Genomic DNA, 21,288 nt, shown 5'->3' on the forward strand with positions numbered 1-21,288 from the left:
AACTGCGCCCCCAGGTGCCCCTTTCATGTGTATTTTCTAAGAGCAAGGACACTTTCTTTTCTTTTTTTTTAAAGATTTTATTTATTTATTTGACAGAGAGAGACAGCGAGAGAGGGAACACAAGCAGGGGGAGTGGGAGAGGGAGAAGCAGGCCTCCCGCGGAGCAGGGAGCCCGATGCGGGGCTCGATCCCAAGACCCTGAGATCATGACCTGAGCCAAAGGCAGTCGCTTAACCAACTGAGCCACCCAGGCGCCCCTCTTTTCTTTTCTTTTAATATTTTATTTGCTTATTTGACACACAGAGATTGAGCATAGGCAGGTAGACTAGCCGGCAGTGGGAGAGGGAGAAGCAGACTCCTGCTGAGCAAGGAGCCTGAAGTGGGGCTCGATTCCAGGACCCCAGGATCATGACCTGAGCCGAAGGCAGTCACTTAACCAACTGAGCTATGCAGGCGCCCCGCAAGGACATTTTCTTACATGACTACAGCTCAGTAATCAAAATCAGGAAATTAATATTGATGTAATACTATTATCTCATCTCCAGACTAAATTCATATTTTTCCAGTTTTCTCAATAATATCCCTTATTACGTTCCTCCCCCTCCGATTCTGATCCAGGGTCCATTTCACATCACACATTAAATTAGTTGTTACGAATCTATTAAGACAACTTGTTGACTAGATTTGAAAGAAATCTCAAAGACCGTGACATTTTTCAGCCAAAATTATAATCTGAATTGGCTATCCACTCCTGCCTCACCTAGATAAACTGTCATGATTCTTCCAGAACATCATGCCAGTGATGCACAAAATGAAAAGCAAATGAAGTCAAGCTTTATATGGACAAGACAAACAGCCCTATTGAATGATCAGGTCATTGACCTTCACCTGTATAATAACCTCACCTTCATAAAATAAAGATGCTTTTGGGATTTTATATGTGATATTAAGCAGAGGGTTTACTTTATACTCCACTGTTACGGTGGATGGTTCAGTGAGAACTGGGTCTTCATTTAAACAAATAGTGCCCTGAATCCACAAGGCCTGTGATAGTTCTAATATTTAGTTAAATAATGAAGCATCCTAATTCCAAATGGTTCAGTTTATTCCTTCACAGAGGCAAGAGACTGGACTAGAGTGAAGGAACTGTCAGATTGGGGACTGGGGTCCACTGGTGCTCATCAACATGGGTCCTCCACTCTGTTTACAGTGTTCCTGATAATATCTTATAATTTCTGATGTGAATTATTTACTTCATAATAGTCTTTTAAATAATACAAATGTACTGATCCAAAGGGGCACCTGTACCCCATTGTTTATAGCAGCAATGTCCACAACAGCAAAACTGTGGAAAGAACCCAGATGTCCATCAACAGATGAATGGATAAAGAAGATGTGGGATATATATTCAATGGAATACTACTCAGCCATCAAAAAAAAACAAACAAAACGAAATCTTGCCATTTACAACAACGTGGATGGAACTACAGGGTATTATGCTAAGTGAAGTAAGTCAATCAGAGAAAGACAGTTATATGATTTCACTCATATGTGGATTTAAGAAACAAAACAGAGGGTCATAGGGGAAGGGAGGGAAAAATAAAATCACAGAGGGAGACAAACCATAAGAGACTCTTAATCATAGGAAACAAACTGAGGGTTGCTGGAGAGGATGGAACTGGGGGGAGGGGGTAACTGGGTGATGGACATTAAGGAGGGCACATGATGTAATGAGCGTTGGGTGTTATATGACTGATGAATCGCTGAACTCTCTCTCTGAAACTAATAATACTCTCTCTAAAAAAAACAAAAAATAAAAAACCCCCAAACCCCAAAACATTACTTTAGCCATGTTTCATTAAAAGCTATGCTATTGGTCATACTTAAAAAAATTTCTGGGGCGCCTGGGTGGCTCGGTTGAGCGACTGCCTTCGGCTCAGGTCATGATCCTGGAGTCCTAGGATCGAGTCCTGCATTGGACTCCCCGCTCAGCGGGGAGTCTGCTTCTCCCTCTGACCCTCTTCCCTCTCGTGCTTTCTATCTCTCATTCTCTCTCTCTCAAATAAATAAATAAATAAAATCTTTTTTAAAAAGTTCTGTGGAAAAATATACGTAATATAAAATTTACCATTTTTAAACAGGTTTTAAGTGTACAATTCAGTGGCATTAAGTGCATTCGCAATGTTGTGCAACCATCACCACCATCCATTTGCAGAACTTTTCCATCATCCCAAACAGAAATTCCATAACAAACAGTAACTCTCCATCCTGCCTTCCCTCCATCCAGCCCCCGGTAACCACTGTTCTACTTTTCATTTCTATGAATTTGCCTACTCTAGGTAACTCACTTAAGTGGAAGCATACAGTATTTGTCCTTTTGTGACTTGTTATTTCACTTAACATAACATCCTCAGAATTGTCGCAAGTGTTAAGATCTCCTTCCTCTTTAAGGCTGAATAATATTCCATTTTATGTTTGTTTATCCGTCCATCCATTGACAGAATTCTTTTTCTGCCTTTTGGGGAGGGGAAGGAGGAATGACTCATAGAACTGGGTAAAGTAAAAAATTCTCAGGTTCTTTCCTTGGAGGAAGTGATCCAGTAGATTTAGTAGTTTTCTCCTAAAAATGGAAACAGCAGCAGGCAGACAGCTTGGAGTCCCTGAGGTCATTGTGGAGTGGGGATTGCACCAGTGGGGCTGGTGGGTGGTCTCCAAATCGGTATTTAATAACATATGCCAGGAGAGCTCATTTAGCCTCCTGATAGCCTGGAGCACAGCAGAATCCCAGATTCCCTCTTAAAACCGGTCACAGATGGTGTGCCTGGGTGGCTCAGTCGTTAAGTGTCTGCCTTTGGCTCGGGTCTTGATCCCAGGGTCCTGGGATGGAGCCCCACATTGGTCTCCCTTCTCCGCGGGAAGTCTGCTTCTCCCTCTCCCACTCCCCCTGCTTGTGTTCTTGCTCTCGCTTTCTGTGAAATAAATAAATAAAATCTTTAAAAAACGAAACAAAACAAAAAACCAGGTCACAGAACTTGGCACCACATTTCCTACTCCGCAGAGAGGCCATATCTGCTGTGTTGGTCAGTCACGGCCATGTCATGTGTTAACTCCATTGAGTGACCCGATGGGATCAATCTTCTCCAGGAGTTTTACTCAGCAACCAGTTATCACCAAGGGTTGGGCAATGCCCTGAGGCCTTCTGTCTCGGGGAAGAGAGCCCTGGTTTTTAGGCACTGGTTTGTCCTTATATGGCAGCTACTGCCATGGCCAAACCATTGCCGAACGTCGATGTGATTTTTCTAGTAGATGTTGAAGTCCTGTGCTGTAGGCTATTTGTTTCCAGAATGTGATCCAGAGCACTGTGACCGGACATCTGCCAGAAAGACCATGGCGTTCTTTACTAGATTCTCGAACCATTGCTTATAGAATCAGGTGTGATTTCATTGGAGACTTTACACACCATCCTCTGGTTCCTTTATTACCAGACTACATGTTTAAATAAAGACATCTGGAAGGTACTTTTTAATGTACTTACTACTTTTTGTTCCCTATACCTAAGACAGCAAATTTTTAACTCCCAAGTTTTCAAGTATGAGAAGTTCTAAGTTAATAATTCTGTGTCACGATACCTTTGTGACTAAGGTTTCTTTTTTTTTTTAAGATTTTATTTATTTATTTGAGAGAGAGAGAGAGCAAGCATGAATGGGGGGCAGAGGGAGAGGGAGAAGCAGGTTCCCTGCTGAGCAAGGAGCCCAACATGGGGCTTGATCCCAGGACCCTGGGATCGTGACCTGAGCCGATGGCAGATGCTTAACCATCTGAGCCATCCAGGTGCCTCGTGACTAGAGGTTTCTAACAGATGAAGAAGGAAGCCCCACTCCTAAATTTTCCATTGAGGATCTTTGCTGGAGAACCATAAACAATTTCTTTGATAAAATCTCCAAATTAACTCAGCCCTGTCCCTAAAGAAATGAACAGTGAGCAAATCAATTAGGATAGTTCTTTTTATGATTGATTATTTGTTTTTAAGTGAGATAGTTCGTCTTCATCAAAGCTACTGGTGTTTGGAATTTCTCAAATATGTTTTAATGTGTTGGCATTTCATTTTGAGTGACTCTTATAGTTTGACAAACAGTTACCTTTGCCCACTGAGGAAAGTTAACCCTCAAATTCTTGTGTTTTTGATATTTTTTCCTGTTATTGTTTTTTTTTTCTCCAGAGGATTGCTTTATGTAGATATGTAGGAATGACTTTTTGGGAGTAATAAAACCAGCTTTCAAAGCATTTTCAGGAAACATATGGAGAACCACTGAAGAGACATAATATTGAATAAAATCTGATTGGTGTTGGTGTGGTGATTATGGTAGTTCTCAGGAGAAGAGTCCATGAGGCCAGGGATGGTAGAAGGACAGGATTTTTTTTTTCAGCTTTATTGAGGTATAATTATCAAATTAAATTGTAAGAGGTTTAAAGCATACATTATAGTAATATGGTACAGGTGGTATTTGGCCCCTGGGCTATAGTTTGCTGACTCTTGTTCTAAGTTATGCCTTGTGAAAAACAGTATCATCATAGGGTTCTTGAGTTCAAGTAATATTAGGGCTGAACTTTGTCAAGGGAGTTGACCCTCTGTGAGTCCGAGGAAGAATGAAGAATGAAGGAGGAAAGGTCTAAGAATAGGAGGAAAGAGGGAGAATAGTGAGTAAGATTCTTGGAGGACCACATCTACCAATAATGGACCCCAACAAATGAAATCTAGGCATCTGCTGTAAGTAGGGAGTTAATATATGTAGAAGTCAAAAGAAGAAGAGGAGGAAGGAGGAGGAGCAGAAATGCAGAAGTCCTTGTAAACTATAAAGCAAATTTGACTCTACAGTTGTGAGGTGTTACTGCTTTAGGCAATTCCAATAGTCTTCATGAACGCTGGCATCTTGGTGGCTTGGTATTTTTTGTTTGGAAACTGTTTTTAGTTCCACTAGGTGTCAGCATAATGCAGAGAATTTTCAAGAACTTGGCTCAAGGAGCCCTTCAGGCACCCATGAACAGATAAACTTCTGAATGTTTTGAGGGAGCAGATGCTCCTTCCATAATGCATGCTCTATTTGAAAAACAAGTGATTTAATTTAATTAGGCTTCATCTTGATAACGACAGTTTTATAATTCATGGCAACAGACTATTGTTAGCTGCTTGTAAAATGCTTTATTCATCAGGGTTCTTAGAGACCGGAGAGTGCACCAGCAAGAAAACAAACAAGCCCACGACTCAAACAAGATGCAATACTTGTGCTTACAAATCATGTAAGAAAAGCTATGTTATCACCACAGTTTTCAAACCAGACCCCGTGGCAAATAGTCCTTTCCCCCGAGGAGTTGCCGTGAGATCCCTCCCTATGCACACAGATACACACACTCACCGGCTCAGCAGCTCCTCAGAGGTCCTCGTACCACAGAGACCCGAGATTCTTCCAGGACCACCTCAGGATTTAATTCCAGCTTGCCTCCTTTGTTGGCACATAGGACAAGGAAAGACTAAACGAGCATGGGAGGCCCAGATGGTGCCACCTTATAAATTATAGATGGAGAAAATGTGCCTGGTTTGTTCCTAATGTGCAGGTATTTGGTTTTTGTAGAATCTTAGAGTTGCAGTGGAAGAGCATATATATTATATAAAAATAAGTATGTACTTATAAATATACAAATATGTATTATATAAATATTATATATTAAATATGTATTATATATATTTATATAGATATATATTTATTTATATATGAACATATAGTATGTATTTATATAATAACTATTTAGGAAATATATATAATAAATATATATCTATTTATTTATATAAATACCTATATATTATATAATTATATGTAATAAATGTATAAATAAAATATATAATCTACATGTATAGATTATATATAAACATATAAATTTTATATATATTAAAAAGTATAAGTATATAAATAATCTAAGCTCAGGCTGCTATAACAAAAATACCAGAGATTGGGTGGCTTAAACAGCAGACATTGATTTCTCATAGTTCTGGAGGTTGGGAGGTCCGGGATCAGGGTGCCAGCATGGTTAGGTTCTGGCGAGGACCTCTTCTGGTCTGTCTTCTTGTATCCTTCACTGTGGAGAGGGAGAGGGAGGGAGGGAGAAAGAAAAAGAGAGAGAGAGAGAGAGAGAGAGAGAGAGAGAGAGAGAGAGAGAAAGGTCTGTCTCTTTTAAAGGGCACTAATCCCATCATGAGGGCTCCACCCTCATGACCTTATTACCTCCCAGAGGCCCCACCTCCAAGTACAACACGCTGGGTTTCAGATGTCAACATCTGAATTTTGGGGGAATACAAGCATGTAGCCCATAGCAGAGGGTAGAGTCAGGGTAAGTTCTCTGGAAGGCGATTTCATAACCAGTTCTGCACTTTGATGCATGGATCTTTGAACAGCAATTCCACTGCAAAAACATGAATATGAAAAGAGTGTATTCAAGGATAACTCTTACAGCATTAGAATAGTAAAAAGAGGATTCATTTCTATGTCCAGCAATAGGCTATTACTCAATTAGTGATAAATCAGTGATGATTTTTTGACACAGAAAGATGTTAAGCAGACTATGGAACAATGCGTTCGTGTTCGGTAGGATCCCATTTTCACTGCGTGTTCATATACGTGCATATGGGCACTCTTTGGAGGGTAGACTTAGCAAGGTAGTAACAGTGGTTATCTTTGGGTAGTGGGATGGTCATTGTAATGTTTTTCTTGATTACCTGTATTTTGAAAATTTTCTAGCATGGATAGGTATGCCTTTTTAATAAGAAAACGAGATAAATTATTATAGAAAACAAAATGACTGCCTCCATGCCATGTTTCTGATTTCATGTCTTTTGAAGAAAACATGTTGGTTTGTTTTTCACTGCAGTTAGTTTTCCTTTGTCCCAGTTAGAGGTTACAACTTGATTATTAGAAATGTTTATTGTTTATTGTTAGAATTCCCATTAGGGCCATTTCAAAGAGGCAAATGGCAGGATGCAGGTATTTTTCACTTTCATCCCTGCCCTTAAAAACCTAGTAGCTCTAAGCACTAGCAATTCTGTTCAGAGCAAAGTCTCTGAAGGGCTTCAGAAAAGCATAGGAAGAAATGTGAATTAGGGTCATGCCTTGAGTTTTCTGGTGTGTTTGTGGCTGTTGTTTTTCCCCTTATATCCATCTAGAGAAAGAAGGGAAAATCTTTTTTTTTAAGTTACAAAGTAATACATGATGATTGCTTCAGCAAATATTTGAGTGTCTAGCAGATATACTAGACATTGTTCTTGGTGGGGGGAGGGGTGCACAGTGAACAAAACAGACAAAAATCCTTGCCCTCATAGAGCATACCTTCTCGTTGAGATAGATGGACAAGAAACAAAGGAAAATGGAAGTATATGATGTGTCAGATGGCAGTAAGTGTAGAGAAAAATGAAGCCAGGTAGGGTAGGGGAGTAGGCATGTCTGTGTGTGTGCCTGAGTGTGTTCTAGTGGGTGGGGGTGGGGGGGTTGTTCCTTGTTCATGGATAAGATGACTTTTGAGCAGAGGTCTGAATATGTGAGAGAGTGAGCCATGCAGGTGTCTGGAGGGAGAGGGTTCTGGGCGGGGAGGCAATAGTAAACCCTGAGGTGCTTGGCATAATTGATGACCAATGGTGAGGCCAGAATGCAGTTTTATTTTCCTTGCAAATGAAAACGTCATTGTGGCTAACTACCTTTAACTATTGTATAGAGTATGCATATTTTTTAAAGATTTATTTATTTATTTGGGAGAGCGAGAATGAGAGAGAGAGAGAGAGTACATGAGAGAGGGGAGGGCCAGAGGGAGAAGCAGGCTCCTCGCCGAGCAGGGAGCCCGATGAGGGACTCGATTCCGGGACTCCGGGATCATGACCTGAGCCGAAGGCAGTCGCTTAACCAACTGAGCCACCCAGGCGCCCATAGAGTATGCATATTTTTAAAGCTTTTGAGAAGTATAGCCAAGTAGTGTGTATGTGTATATACATATGTATAACTTTTCATATGTTTATTGGCTATTGTATTTCTTATGTGTGCTGTGTGAGAGAAAGAAATACACACACACACTCACACACACAAATACTTGGTTTTGCCCACTGACTATTTTTCTTTTGTGGAGCTGATTTTTTTTTCTTATTGAATTGTAAACATTCATTATACATTAAGAACATGAAATTCCAGCCTGTTTTATATGTTGCCTGTAGTTTTTCCTAGGTCATTAATCATCTCTTGATTTTTTTTTTTTAAGATTTTACTTATTTGACAGAGAGAGAGACAGAGAGAGAGGGAACACAAGCAGGGTGAGTGGGAGAGGGAGAAGCAGGCTTCCCGCTGAGCAGGGAGCCCGATGCTCGGGGCTCGATCCCAGGACCCTGAGATCATGACCTAAGCCGAAGGCAGATGCTTAACAACTGAGCCACCCAGGCACCCTAGCTCTTGATTTTCTTTATGGTGTTTTTTGGCCAGTGCATTTCATGTAGGTGGATCTATAAATCTTCCATAGTGGCTTCTGTCTTTGGAGTTATGTGTAGCAAAACCCAGAACATTTATTGAGTGTTGTTGTGCCATGCGCTGCTCTGGACTTGTGCATCCTTCCTCTGCCCCCATGCCTAGTGACCTAGGTGACCCCTAGATACTTCCAGCCCTAGATGGAAAGGGCACAGTCCAGGGAAATGTGTGAAGTTTGTCCATCTCTTAGAGCTCTTGGCTAAAGTTAGCTAACTGCTGAAACATTCCTTGGCAGTGAAGAGAGCTGATTATAATTCCCAAGGATTTGGGTAACCATGTGCATGTTATAAGGTTATACTCCTCAGTGCCCAGAACCAGGTATAATTTCCATCACTTATTGCTGTATCTCCCTGGAAAATAATCCTCCATTTTAGCAGAATTAACTCAGATTTTAAAATTATAGTTTCATTTTGTCCTGAAGAAATGTTTTTTAAAAAAGTATTTTAAGAGGCCCCTGGGTGGCTCAGTCGGTTGAGCAACCGACTCCTTGTTCCAGCTCAGGTCATGATCTCAGGGTCCTGGGATCGAGCCCCACATCAGACTCCCCTGGGAGTCTGCTTGGGATTCTGTCTCCCTCTCCCTCTGCCCTTCCCCCCGCTTGTGCTTGCGTGCACGCTCTCTCTCATATAAATAAATCTTTAAAAAAACCAAATATTTTAAGAGATGGCAAAAGCACAAAAAAACACTACTCTTGTAGTCCCTGTTCCCACCTTGTCTCCACACAACCTGGAAAAGCATGGAAAACTCAGTTGTCTTGCATTTTATTTGCCCCAGGTAACCGTTGGAAGGTCTGACCTGTCCATGTTAGGATAGCACAGGAACTGATAGTCGTGGAAAACCCTGTAAGCCAGAGAGCCCAAGTCTGATTCCTAAAGCAGCAAGTATAAACAGTTCTTCAAATGCTGTTCACCTGTCATCGGACTAGACTCCTTGGGGCAGGTTCTCTCTGGGAGGGAGACACAGTGTGCTCTCCTGTGACTGCCATTCTGTTTGCCCGATTCTCCTGCTGGTGTATAAATTAAGTGAGGTCAGTGTTGCAAAGAATTTGGGAATGAAGAGTTAGAGAAGAACAAACTTGTGACAGAATCTTACTGAACCTTAAGAGACTTTTATTGCTTTGAGTAACAGACCAAGGAGAGGGGGGAATGTTGGGTCCCTTCTGCTTCTCTACCCCACCCCCTGTACCCACTTTAACTTTGAGTTTTATCTCAAATGTCACTTATTAGAGGAAGGTTTCCCTATCCTCACTGACTAGATCAGATGCCCTTAGGGTGCATCTTAGTCCTTTAGTTTCCTTAAAACCTTCATCTGTGTAATATTTGACATTTATTTATATGAGCAAAACACGCATGGCTCCCACCTTTGTGAAACTTACAGTTTATTTGAGAGGTGGGAGACACATTAATAATATATATATTATATATTATCTGACTCTGATCATTAATGGGTTAATTGAAAGATAAATCATTTTTGGATGAAACAATCTATTTTGACTTAAGATGTATAAATGTACATTCATTTGCAAATCTCATGGGAAGGCTTTTTCTTGGCATACGGATTGTCTACTGGGTTCCCTTGAGTGTTTTCTTGCATCAACTACATCTAACAAATACCCTGTGAATTTTCAGTGGAATGAGAACTTTGATACTTTGGAACAATATGAATGCAGAATTCTTCTTGATTTTTAATTATCCCCCCCCCATCCTTTCACACTGATTTTGCCCGTATCTGTTTTGGCAGCACTGTCCCCAGTGATTCATATTTATTCTTCTCAATAGCAGCTATACTTTTTTGTTGATGTGTGGAGGAGGGAGACAGCTGTCTCTGAGAAGAGCTCCTGAGGGCCAAGACAGGGTCAGGCATCCAGCTGCTCCTGCAGGTGTCAAAATTTCCACCATCGGTGCATGGTGCTTTGGCTCTGTCCACTTAGAATGTGGGCCCTGAGTGACATGATTGTGGAGAACACAAGCTCCCGGGCCTGGGTCACAGTGCCATGCTCGGATCCAAATGCTCACACAGCTGCTTTGTAACCTTTCCCAGAAGTCTCTTTGGTCCAACTAAATCTGTGTTTATTTTTTATAGTTAAAATAATTTTTTTTTAAAGATTTATTTATTTGAGAGAGAGCGAACGAGAGGGAGAGGGAGAGAAAGTACAAGTGGAGGGGGTGGGAGCAGCAGAGGGAAAGGGAGAAGCAAGCTGAGCAGGGAGCCCAATGCTCGGGGCTCAATCCCAGTGCCCTGGGATCATGACCTGAGCCGAAGCCAGACGCTTAACCGACTGAGCCACCCAGGTGCCCCAGTTAAAGTAATTTCTTTGTGTTTAGGGTAGAGGGTAAAGATACAAGGTGTCCTCTAGCCATGTTTTCTTTTTCACATCCATGGTCACTCAGATGCCCCGATGTCTCTTGGAGCATACGACTGGACAGGCGTTTTCTTTGTTTAAGAGGGAACAGAGCACAAATGCCTGGGGCCTCACTGAGCTCGCGTCCCAGAGTACTGGGCCTGCGGCAGCTGGGCACCCTGCTATGTCACGCACTGCCCTCCTTCCCTCCTCCCCTGTGCTCCCTGCGGTGTGGGCTGCCTTCTGCTGCTCAGCGGGCCAGAGGCCTGAATCCTGTCTCCCTTGACCCTTGTGAGCTTAATGTCTAATGGGAAAGCCCTTTCCTAGAAGAATAGCAATTGCTTTGATGTTCTGCTTGGCCCATTAGGATGGAGAATGGCATCTTCCTTTCTCTGTTCACTTTTTGGGTGCGAGGGCAGACATCTGTGATTGCAGCAGGACCAGGAAGGACAGAGAATATTCCTCAGGTAATTAGCTGCTTGGTCTGCTAAGAGAGCAAAATCATGCTGTGTTTGCAGCTTATTTATGTATAGGTCAGTGTCTCCCATTACATCCTGAGGTCCCTGAGGGCAAAGTATGAAAGGGTGACTCAAAGCTAGGGCTTTAAAAGTCAGATGACCTGAATTCAAATCCTGCCTTTGCCATTACCAGCTCTTCTGACCACAGGCACGTTATTTAAACTCTTTATGCCTCAGTTTTCTCATTTGCACAATGGGGATAATAATAATAATATTTTCTTCACAAGGTCATTGTACAGATTTTATTTATTTATTTATTTTAAGCAAGCTCCATGCCCAGTGTGGAGCCCAGCATGGGGCTTGAACTCACGGGCCTGAGATCAAGACCTGAGCTGAGATCTAGAGTCAGACACTTACCAGCTGAGCCACCCAGGCGCCCCGTGTTGTGCAGATGTTTTAAAGACACAGCATAGAAAACATTTAGCATAGTGCCTCGTTTGTAGCAAGTGCTCAGTAAATGTTAACTATGATGCTGCTGTTAATAATAATTCTGGTGCTGTCAACACCTTGCAAATTGCTGTAAATATTTGTTGAATGAATATATTCAGGAAGTAGGGTTTGGAAGCCTCACTAGAGACTAGAGACATTTTAACACCAGGTTCACTAGGGAGCTTACAAAAGCAGGTCTGATCACCGATGGAGCGCCTGCCCGTGCTAATAAAGTTAACAAAGAACATTTCTTGAGCAGGCACCATCCCAGGAGAGCAGTTCATTGAGTTATCTGGGATTATTATGTTGAATTCTGCTGGAACGCTCTCATTTATTTCTATCTATTATTAGAATAACTCTAGGGAACTGACATTAGTGGACCGAATATGTTGGTGACGGATGGGGGCAGCAAGTGATTGGTGCTCTATGTAAAAACCGGGATTTTGCTTTTCTTGAAGAGAGCAAGATTCTAAACTGCATTGAGAAAAAGCAGTTTTGGGTGTGGCCACAAATGAATCAAAGAAATGCACCCTTCAGAAGTCCTTAGAGATTCCAGGTTAACGGTGGAAAACGTCAGCACATGGCCACCCAGCTTGAGTTCTGGCATTCTTTTTATTTATTTATTTATTTTAAAGATTTTATTTATTTATTTGAGAGAGAGAGAATGAGAGATAGAGAGCATGAGAGGGAAGAGGGTCAGAGGAAGAAGCAGACTCCCCGCTGAGCAGGGAGCCTGATGCGGGACTCGATCCCGGGACTCCAGGATCATGAGCTGAGCCGAAGGCAGTCGCTTAACCAACTGAGCCACCCAGGCGCCCAGAGTTCTGGCATTCTTTTTAAAATTCTGTCCTTTGACACTTTCTTCCTTTTGTTGTGGTTCCATGGAGCCATTTGATACATTGCCTAGGTAAATAGTCTTTTTACATTTTTAATAATTCAGCGTGAGTTCAAAGCTTCTGGCTTCTTAAAATCCAAAGAATAATGTTCACTGCCCCTTAAAAAAAAAAATCAGATCTGTTCTCTCTCCCAAACTGCAGGAAGCTGTCTTCCATCTCCAGCTTGTCTCGCTCCGTTGTGGCCTGGGGAACAGGCAGGGTGGCTGGATGGTTCTGTCTGCCTCCCTCACTCTTAGTGGACACAGACGCATCACACTTCACGGGTCGCTCAGAGATATTAGACAAGCACCGTCGTTGTATTTGGTGCATCCAAAGGGTCATGCCTCCCAACTATGTCTTTTGGACAGGAAATGACAGAAATATGATGGCCTCTTTCCCTCTTCCCAGATCTGATGTTTCAGCGTGGCTTCCTGCTTCGGTGCTGTTTGTGGGTATAATCTATGCTGGTTCCAGAGCATTATCCAAACTGGTAAGTGTTAGAGACTTTTTAGAGAGACAGTTTCTCTTCCCTCCTCCCCTTTGCTTTTTAACTTACTGCACCTTGAATCAGTAGGGGACACAACATCAGCTTTCATAATGGTACAGCTAGATTGGGGAACAACGTGCGGCCTTTGACCCCTCTCCCTGAATTGAGGATAACCAGGTAACAGGGTCGGGCCAACTTGTTTTACAAGATGAAGAGGCATAGATGGAGACGCAGGGAGAGAGAGAGGTGATCTTTATGGAGGCTGACACAGACAGGGCCAGTCCACTCTGCCTGAATGCAGGCTGTCCTCGGGCGCAGGGAGAGCGGGCTCAGCCTACTCCTTGCTTCTGAGGAACTGTAACCCTGCCCATTGGTGATGTGGACTGGGGGGTGCTGGGCTCAGTAGCAGTGTACATGCCTGGCACAGCGTTGGTACCCAGTCTGTGGGGACACTAATAAAACAAGTGTCCCCCTGTTCTCCCACCCCAGCTGCCCGTTTGAGCTCCTCAAAGGAGGGAACTGTGAAGAATAAACTTCTTCCGGTTATGTTATATGAAAATATAAAAATTTAGTTATTTTTTCCATCAAAAGAGAATCCATTGATATGGCCATTGACGAGGGACTCAGAACGAGGTTTAAAAGTCAATAATGCCTCTTTCCGTCTTGTCCCCTGACTGCCTGTACTGTCTTTATCATAAAATGATTGTGTTCTGACCTTTGGAAAAGTGCAAAATTTATGGAACTCTTCAGTCTTTTTATGGAAAGTCTGTTGTTATGTTGGTCCCTTCAGTCTCAGATATGAAAACATTAAAACAAACACGAAATCTGCCTACCCGCCCAACAGTATTATTGTTAGGACAACCATGAAGTTTGCAAAATAGCAGTTGAGGGTTACTAGTGGTGATTAAATCATAATTTTTCTTTCATGATTCATAAGCTTGAGTCATTGGGATGATGTGTCCAATGGGGGAGAAACGTCCTGGGTGGGCCCAAGAAATGACCCACAGCACATTATTGGTGCTCAGCCCAGAACCTGAGACCTGCACTGGCTTCCAGCTGCCCCTTCATTCTGTCGGCTTCCGTGTCTGCTGCCTCACTTTACACCTGCTGGCCTGCAGAGGGCGCTCCCCCTCGTATAGCAGAATACAGGTGTTAATAAATTAACAGTGCATTCTTTTTTTTTAAGTTTTAATTTAAATTCCAGTTAGTTAACATACAGTGTAATATTAGCTTCAGGTGTAGAATGTAGTGATTCAACACTTCATACAACACCCGGTGCTCGTCACAACAGGTGCCTTACTTAATCCCCATCACCAATAGAACCCATCCCCCCATCCCCCTTCCCTCTGGTAACCAGCAGTGTGTTCTCTACAGTTAAGAGTCTGTTTCTTGGTTTGCCTCTCTTCTTTTCACCCCCTATGTTCGTTCGTTTGAAAAACAATGTATTCTTGTTCAGAGGCTTTGAAAATTTCCTATAGGATCTGGATAGTTATAGACGCCATAATTTTGAAGTTTGAATAACTATTGTTGTGCTAATAATAACATTTTTTGTTTGTACAGTGCTTTTTTTTGTATGTTTCCATAGTGATTTCCTCTGTATCTTTTTATGTGATTCTCAGTCACCTGACAGGCAGCGGATGAAGCAGATGTTAATCAGCTGACAGAGGAAGGAACTCAGGTGTGGAAAGTCTTGGTAACCTGCCTCTAGCCCCAGCTCGTGGTAGCTCCTCTGACTCCAGACCTTTTGCCTTTTCAGATTTGTCTCCTTAGGGCCAGCGTATGTGGATTTTAGAATAGCCCAGGGTAGAGTAGTCAGGCGGAACTTTAGACTCGTTTAGTTACAAGTTACAGAAAGCTCATAAACTAGTCTAAGCAAAAAGGAAATGAACTAGTTCACAGAATTGAAAAGCTGTAGATCAGGCAAGGCTTGATCCAGAGGTTCCAGTGACATTCTCAGAACCCAGTTTCTGTCTCTCTTTTAGTTCTGCTCTTGTCTTTGCTCCATTTCACAGCCAGGCCCTCTCCTCATGGGTATTGTTGACTCTAGGCTCACATCCTTACAACATGAAGTGTAATGGAAAGAGACTCTTCCTTGTAGCTCCTGCAGGAACCTCAGGATTCACTCTGAATACACCAGTAGGGCCACTGCCCTTCCCAGGTCTGAAAGCTCACTAGGAAGATGGAATTATGCTGATTGGTCGGCCCTGGATACGGGTGTTCCCGGACCATTCTCTGTGGCTGCAGAGACTCGGAGCACTGTTTGGCCAGCCCTGCTCAGACAGGATCCCTGTCTGGATCCCATAGACTGAGAGAGGGGGTGGCAGATCCTTGATATTGGGATGCTTCACCAAAAGAAGGGCTAAGGTTACTAGGTAGCCTAAAATCCCTCAGAAGTCCATTGTAAAGGTCAGTCCAGTACATTCTCAGGCAGATGGGGAGTTCTGTAACCAAGAACACTGCTTCTCAGAGGGTGCTCCACACATGGTGGTGTCAGTCTCTGAGCTCTGTTAGTTGTCCATAAGGAGATTGTGCCAGAGTGTATATCAACTTTGGCACTAAACACACTGTTTAGTTGAGCGGACTTTTTTTTTTCATAGCAAGACTTTTTGAAGAAGGAAGCAGTGCCCTGATTTACCTTCTGGCTTGAGCTCCTTATTTTGGGGGAGGACTGGTACTATCAGTGGCCCTGGCCTAGGGCACAGCCTTCTTTAAAGGGTAAGAAGAAGCTGCTGCAATTCAAACTCTTTGAACAAAGGAAAACAACCCAAACCCAAATATACCCAATTAGAGTGGGAGGAGTATAGAAAAGAGACACTCATTATTGTTTCTGAGTGAAATAACAACCCAGCATCTTTTCTTTGTTTTCTGAGTTTTTTGTTTTTACATAGTTGCTTACAAATTTATAGAGTGTGTTAAACACGAGGCACTCATACAGCTTGTGTTAGATAGAAAACAGGCATCAATATGCTGGTGCCAAGCTGTCAGTTTAATGAATCCACAAGGAATTGGGGGAAAGTGCTCCGTTAAAAGCCGTGGGTGTATTGTTATGCAGAACACTTTCGAGGGAGTTCTGCTCCATAAAGCCCTCCTTTATCTGACAAGATTTTGAAGCTCTCTTCTTCTGATGTGCAACTCCTAAGAGGAAGCAGATTTAACTCTGTAAAGGCGCAGCAGGGAAAATTCTTTACTGATTTTTCCACCTCACAACCAAATGATGTACAGAGTTAAGGGAAGGGGGTTATTCTTGGGGCTATCCATCCAGCAAATATTTATCAGGGATCTACTATGTGCTAGGTGCTTAAAGACAAATAAGAGATGGTTCCTGACCTTGAGGTGTTAGTATGTGCCAGGCACTTTCCATCACCCCTCTTCGTGACATATGAAGTCAGACTTAATTACTCCCACTTACAGATGAGAAAACTGAGATCCAAATTATTTGGCCAAGGTCAACAACGCATAAATGTTAAAGCGGAGGTGCAAACCCAAACCTATCCAACCACAACAGTTCACCTCCAAAAGTTACCCTTTTTCCTCCCTAAATCACATCAACCAGGGGAGATCAGCCCATGAGGACTGGGCTGGGGGGAGTGGAGAGGAACCGTGTATTTGCTGTCCCTTCTACTTGGGCTAATTTGGGTCAGCTTCTCCAGCTATCCTATGCTGAATAAGGTCAGTGATGATGGTTCTGATGGCGTGAGTGTCAGTCTTTGGAGGGTCAGTACAACCTCGACCAGTCATTAATACTCTTGTTGTAATTTCCCAGCCGAAGCCTGGTCAGCTAGACAGGATTGTCTCAAAGCCTGTGCTGGTGAGCGTTTAGAACAGATGTGCAAAGTCAGACGTTAGTGAGCTTGCCAGTGAGAGGCCATCCTGGTGTTGGTGATCTGGCCGCTCAAACCATGTTGTTTTCTTGCTTCGGAAGCCAGGGTCCGTCGTTGCAGGACTCTGCAAATCCAAGTTAAGGCATCTTGACAGGACTGCTCTTGATTTCTCACCCAGCTCTTTGATCTTGGTCCTTCCCTATCTGCTTGTCAGGGTTTGTCTTCCACGGGCATGACATTCACTCCGCACGTTGCGATGGAGATTGGATGGGGTGTTGGTGAGGAAACGCACATGGATAATTAGACCCAGATGGAGCAAATTAGTTAGGCAAACTGGAGCCCATGAGTCCCCTCCCCATTTGTTTGGCTCGAATATTACATAAAGGAACTTGGATCTGCAAAGGAAAAGAATGTCATTGTTGATGTAAAATGGAGACTCTTCCTCTTATGTTCACTGTTACTGCTCATTTGAGGCAGCTCTCTTTTATGTTGTTTTCTTACCAGAGCTCGCCAGAGTCCATTTGCAAGGATTACTTTTTAAGGTGTAGGCTCAGTGGCAAAAAAGTAAACCCTCCCTCAGGATTTTAGTTATCTTCTTGCTCCATCTAAAGATGACGTTCTCAGGGTGCCTGGGTGGTTTAGTCAGTTAAGTATCTGACTCGATTTTGGCTTAGGTCATGATCTCAGACTCGTGAGATCGAGGCTCTGCACTCAGTGGAGAGTCTGCTTGGGATTCTCTCCCTCAGCACCCCCCCGCTCTCTCTTTCTCTAAAATAATAAGTAAATAAATAAATTTTTAAAGATGATGTTCCCCATAACCCTTATAAAATGACTTATTAAAATAGCTCTGAGGGGAAAACTTTACGACATTAGATTTGGCAATGATTTCTTGGATACAACACCAAAGACACAGGCAACAAAAGAAAAAAATAGATAAATTGGACTTCATCAAAATGTAAAACTTTGGTGTACCAAAGGCCACTATCAACAGAGTAAAAAGGCAACCCACTGAATGGGAGAAAGTATTTGCAAATCATTTATCTGATAAGGGATGTGGAAATAAAATTTTAGGCCCAAGATGGAGCTCCTCCTTTCTGGGGTGCTACATCAGGAAAGCAAACTTTAGCATTCCTGGAAATGCCCCACTTAACCAGAAACACAGTACATCCAGACAACCAATCCCAAAACGCCAAGGCAACTCTGGGATCTATACTTACTTCCTTGTTCCTTGATCATCCTAAAGAAGGCCAGCTATGCCATCCCAGCCAATCAGAGCTTTTCCCCGTTGCCACTTCTCATGCTTCATAAAACTCAGTCTTGTCCAGCACCCCTTGGGAGGAGGGCTCCACTGCTTCTGGGGCACCATACTCTTCAAATGCAAGAGTTGTTTTCCCTTGAATAGAGGGCATCAAACTTGTTACTAAATTGTTTTAGTTTTGTCATTCAGCGGGGATTAATATCCAGAATATAGAGATAAGTCCTCAACTCAACAACGAAAACCAACCTAATTCAAAAATGGCCAACAGCCTCGAATAGACACTTCTTCAAAGAAGATATACAGATGGCTGATAAGCCCAGGAAAATATGCTCAGCATCATTAATCATTAGGGAAATGCAAATCAAAACCATAAGGAGATACTACTTCATACCCATTAGGATGGCTGTCCTCAGAAAACCAGAAAATAACCAGTGTTGGGAAGGATGTGGAGAAATTGGAACCGTTGGGCACCATAGTTGGGAATCTAAACTGGTGCAGCTGCTCTCGAAAACACTAGGATGGTTCCTCAAAAAATTAAAAATAAACTTACTGTATGATCCAGCAATTTCACTTCTGGGCTTATACCCCCCCCAAAATTGAAAGCACGGAGTCGAACAGATATTTGTACCCCTGTGTTCATGGTAGCATTATTTACAATAGCCAAAAGTTGGAAGCAACCCAAGTGCCCACGGATCGGGGAATGGATAAACAAAATGTGGCAAATGCATGCCATGGAATATTATTTAACCTTAAGAAGGAAGGAAATTCTGACACATGTGACACCGTGGATGAACTTTGAGGACATCGTGTTAAGTGGAATGAGCCAGTCACGAAAGGACAGATACTGTCTGATTCCACGTCTGTGAGGTGCTTAGAGTAGTCAGAATCATAGAGGCAGAAAGCAGAATGGTGCTTGCTAGGGACTGGAGGGAGGAGAGAATGAGGAGTTAGTATTTAATGGGGACAGTGTTTGAATTTTGCAAATTGAAAGCATTCTGGTGGTGATGGTTGCACAACACTGTGAATGTACTTAATACCACTGAACTGTACAGCTAAAAATGGTTAAAATGGTAAATTTTATGTGTATATTTTACCTCAATTTAAAAGTATTTATTAAAAACAAACAAACAAACAAACCCTGGACTCTGATAGAGGTTTTCTTGAGGATTATATGAAGAGGAGGGGATGATAACAGGTTCTCATTTGCTTTGCTCAGAATTCTTTTGGGCACCGTAGAATATGTACATTTGGTTTAACTCATTCATTTCTATGCACCTGGGTAAAAAGTATGAGAAAAAGAACAATTCACTGAGAGTAGGCCAGTTTGTCCTCTGTTCGGGCCTGTGCATTTATGCTCCAAAGTGAAATGAGCTGGAACAAGCTGCCATCCCCTGAACCTTTTCTTATGCCCAGGCATCTCACCATCAAGGTGGAAGAACCCCTGGTATTTTTTAAAATGTCACAGTAAGGTCCATAAGACACAGGCCAGCTACTTTAGGTGATGAACAAATGAACGACAGAGATGGCCTCCAAACTCATCCTGGAGATAACATTGTTAAGAGGGGAGTCTGGTCCTCTGCACTCAAGGGCTTTGCATATAATGACAGAATCGTAAGATTAATGTAAATAAACACTTAAATTTTAACTCACGCAAGTCAACTTATGAATGTATTCATGGATATGGACATATACTTATTCGAATACCTCACCATCTTCCACAAAGGATGGGTGGTGGCTTAAAAGAATAATTAAAATAAGATAGACATTTTTTTAAGTAGGCTCCACACCCAGCATGGAGCCCAACACAGGGCCTGAACTCACAACCCTGAGATCAAGACCTGAGCTGAGATCAAGGGGCAAATGCTTGACTGACTGAGCCACCCAGGCGCCCCAAAACAGACATTTTTTTTATGAACAGAATTTTACAAGAAATCTAGGTACAGAATAACCGAAGAACTAGATGAGGCCACAGAGAGACTTAGCACATAGAAATTTATGCTGTAATATCCTACAAAATAATGCAGTCGGGGCCTGAATTCAATTTTCGGCATTCTGTAGGCAAATAAAAAAGTTACAAGACTTGGGGAATCTGCTTCTCCGTCTGCCCCTCCCCCTGCTCATGTGGGTTCTCTCTCTCTGTCTCTCAAATAAATAAATAAAATCTTTTTAAAAATAAAAAATAAAGAAGTTACAGGACTCTCATGCTTGTAAGATAAGAGCAGAGGTCATTGCTACACCTGTTAGGCGGAGCATAACATAGCAGTGTTGACTCACTATGTTGTACACCCAAAACTAATGTAACATTGTGTGTCAGTGATCTTCAGATTTAAAAAGTTGCAAGAAAAACAAGAGTGAGGTCATAGCTGAAGAAGAGCAAAGCTTCCTTGCTTTCAGGTTCTGAGTCCTCAAAAAATGTAGGCTGGGCCACCTAGTGAGGTAGGGTCTTTAATAACACCCTTATAACAAACACAGTGACAACCTGGTTTCCTAGGGTTCTTAGAGCATTTCTGGATGCATGATAAAATAGAAAAGTTCAGTAGGAGCAGTTGTCTGGGCCTAAAACTGCTACTCTGCGTATCTGGCTCCCTTCACGGGCTGCCCTCAGGCAACCCTCCAGAAATACTGTTTCCCGCGTGCATGCTTTTGATAAAAATTGGGTAGCCAACAGGTCAGGCCTGGAGTGCACTTATTCTCTCTTGTAGATTAAGCCCACACCTACATATTGAAAAATCACCCAAAACGAAGATAGGATTGACATTCTTTAACCAAAATTAAGAAGCTGACCCAGGACTCTGCTTGGAAAAGGGAGGCGTCAGTGTCTGCAGAGTGACCCAAGACCGTGCCTATGGACAGGGCCAGGATTTTCCATAGACAACTGTTCTAACTCAGGCCCAACACCTGAACAAATAACAAAGCCTCAAAATTTCCATTCTGGAAAGCATGAGAATAATGAAAAATTTTAAGTACTAGATACCAATTTCTCTTCACAACCAGAGAAAAATGTCCA

The 21,288-nt window shown here is 42.5% G+C and overlaps 1 protein-coding gene across 3 annotated transcripts in view; it reads left to right on the forward strand.

The window, feature by feature from the left end:
* Nucleotides 1-21,288, forward strand: part of TMEM241 (transmembrane protein 241) — a 116,233-nt gene that overhangs the window by 11,352 nt on the left and 83,593 nt on the right. For all 3 annotated transcript variants that reach the window (XM_073898409.1, XM_073898407.1, XM_073898408.1), the window contains exon 4: nucleotides 13,124-13,205. In XM_073898409.1, coding sequence (XP_073754510.1) covers nucleotides 13,124-13,205 — 82 coding nt within the window. The remainder of the gene's footprint in view (nucleotides 1-13,123; nucleotides 13,206-21,288) is intronic.

The sequence above is a fragment of the Callorhinus ursinus genome, unplaced genomic scaffold, assembly GCF_003265705.2.
Source record: "Callorhinus ursinus isolate GAN/ISIS: 27379988/994484 unplaced genomic scaffold, GSC_fseal_2.0 scaffold11, whole genome shotgun sequence".
Taxonomy (NCBI): domain Eukaryota; kingdom Metazoa; phylum Chordata; class Mammalia; order Carnivora; family Otariidae; genus Callorhinus; species Callorhinus ursinus.